At 49.7% G+C, this 2,642-nt stretch overlaps 1 protein-coding gene across 1 annotated transcript; it reads right to left on the bottom strand.

Moving 5' to 3' along the window:
• Nucleotides 1-290: 290 nt before the first annotated feature.
• LOC135672050 (wall-associated receptor kinase-like 22) lies at nt 291-2,053 on the bottom strand. The gene is made up of 3 exons (XM_065180504.1): nt 1,943-2,053; nt 967-1,056; nt 291-914 (listed from the first exon to the last, which is right to left on the bottom strand). Exons 1-3 carry the CDS (start codon nt 2,051-2,053, stop codon nt 291-293), a joined length of 825 nt encoding a protein of 274 aa, XP_065036576.1.
• Between the last annotated feature and the right edge of the window lie 589 nt (nt 2,054-2,642).

Below are 2,642 nucleotides of genomic sequence, written 5' to 3'. Positions count from 1 at the left end.
TTTTTTGCAGCTGAATGCAATCAAACTCATCACTATGCATATTCTCTACATCTCTACAGAGATGTTGCGAGCACACACACACACACGTCTTGCATTTTTGGTCATCGATGAACGTTGACCGGAAATCGTTGTCGGATGATGCGGTCTCCCTCGGCAATCTCTCCTCCTCTTCGTCGTTGTCTTTGAACCAAGGGTGCTGCTTCTCCAGCCTCCGTAGCCCTTCCAACTCCATGGCCACCTCCATCGTCGGTCTCTCGCCCCCCCTCATCTAGAGGTACCTCTTCGCGAGCTCAGTGAGCATCGTGAGAAGCTCTGGCGAGCCCTCGTCCATCGTGCGGTCCTCCGACACCTCGTGGAACTGGTTCTGGTTCGAGCAGGAAATGGAAGTGCCTTGCGAGGTTCCGCTTCTCCGATGATTTGCCCACCATGATGGGCTCCTCCCCCATCGGCAGCTCGACCAGAACGACGCCGAAGCTGTAGACGTCGCTTCTGTCGGTGAACTGAGACGTGTGCAGGTACCCGGGGTCCAAGTACCCCAGCGTGCCCTTCACCAGCGACGGCAGGCCGTCGTGGTCGGACAGCATGAGCTTGGACGCTCCCAAGTCTGCCACCTTTGCGGTGCAGCTGTCGTCGAGGAGGATGTTGGCGGACTTGACATCCCCGTGAATGATCGGGGTGGATACTGCCGAGTGCAGGTAGGCCAACGCCCCACCGTTTCTGACGCTATCCCCAGGCGGTTCGCCAAGGACAGCGAGCCCTTGCGGCTTTCGCCATGGATGTGGTGGAAGAGGGTGGGTTGCGTTGGGTATGAACTCGCAGACCAGCGAGGGAACCTGCGTCTCCGAGCAGCACCCCAGCAGCTTCACCACATTCCGGTGGTTGATGTGGGACAGAACGATCACCTCGTTGATGAACTGCTCGATCTCGATATTTTTGGTGATCTTGGACTTCTTGACGGTGATCTACGGCCTTGTAGATCGTGGCGTAGCCGCCCTGGTGGTGAACGCAGCTTTCTTCGTAGCCGTTGGTCGCGCATTCGAGCGACGAGATAGAGCGCTGCAATATTGTTAGTGTTATTCAAAAAAATTTAATATTAAATAATAAAATTAAATAATGATAAATTAAATATTTGATGTATATCTTTTCAATGCTTCAACGATATTGATCTATAAAAAAAATTAGATTTATTTCTCTTTTATCTTTCCTAGAAATATTATGATCTATATATTATGGATAAATAAAGGATGAGGATTCTCATGACATTATCTCATAAATAGATTTACTTTCTATTTGTCACTAATCATAATCAGAATATAATTATCTATAATATATATTACTTAATTAAATAATATAATATAATATAGTATCCTTCCACTTGACCCATTAACTAATAAGATATAATTTTTTTAATTAAAATAAATAAAAATAAAATTTTATTTAAAAATAATTTTACATAATTAGATTCTAAAATCTTGAAAAAACAATTTACATGTGCGTACAAATTTTATAAAATAGGTTAATAAATCTAATAAATATAATGATATTATATTAAGTTTGATTACCAATGCAAGTTATAACAATTGTATATCATTAGTGTCATACTTTCTTTTATATACCACAACATTATTAGTTCTTCCTAATACAGTCCGAAATAACTTATATAATTTATCTTGTCAAGATAATCCTATTATACACATTCAACCATAATACGTGTTACGGTTAGTAACTGTTCAGCCGTGACCTCGAGGTCATCGCGGCTTGGTCCGGGTCCGGAAGGCAGTGGTCAACGGGTGGGGGAGCCCCTCGAGTCTGCTGGATCTCCAGAGGCGGTGATCTCCAAAGGCGTCGCACCTGCACAAAGGTCGGGTCGGGGTGCTCGACCCGACCCCTCCGACGATCATGTCAATGAAAGATGTGGAGGGGGTGAAGGAGGAGGGAAAACCTCCCTGTGTTCAGTGTGTCCCCCCCCTTCTAATGAACGAGAGGGTATTAGTAGGGGAGCATTCTGCTCCCTGAGCTGCCCGTTTGCAGGGGGCAGGCTGACAGTAGCCATGGCGTGGCGTGTTGGACTTGGCTTTTTAATATGCCTCGATCAGTGTTCTGATCAATTCCAAGGTGCGTGACGTCATCTGGAGCAGCTGACATTGTCCTGAGGTTGACTACCACTTTCATCCCTATCATATGCCCCCCCCAAAAGGAGCTATGCGTCGGTTGTGACGGGGGAGGGAGTCCGAGGCATGGCTGCGTTTCTTGGTGCCGAAGCGGTCTTAGGCGGCAGGTGGTCCAGTTTGTTTTGCCCCGGTGGGGTCTCGGGCGGGTTGACTGCGCTAGTGTGCCTCGGGCATTACGCGGCCGAGGAGCAGGACACAGGCGGGGTGGCTGCGCTGGTGTGCCTCGGGCATTACGCGGCCGAGGAGCAGGACCCAGGCGGGCTGACCGCGCTGGTGTGCCTCGGGCATTACGCGGTCGAGGAGCAGGACCCAGGCGGGCAGGACGCAAGGACGTGGACTCGGGCGGGACCAAGGCCGAGGTACGCGATAGCGGCGGACAGGCCGCACCGAGGTAGATCTCGGCAATGAGTGACCGAGGTGCTCGGCGCAGGCAAGCTGCGACCGAGGGACACCACTCAGGCGTGCAGGCCG

Source organism: Musa acuminata, chromosome BXJ1-4, assembly GCF_036884655.1.
Source record: "Musa acuminata AAA Group cultivar baxijiao chromosome BXJ1-4, Cavendish_Baxijiao_AAA, whole genome shotgun sequence".
In the NCBI taxonomy this organism is placed as follows: domain Eukaryota; kingdom Viridiplantae; phylum Streptophyta; class Magnoliopsida; order Zingiberales; family Musaceae; genus Musa; species Musa acuminata.
This window is presented reverse-complemented; position numbering and strand designations above follow the sequence as displayed.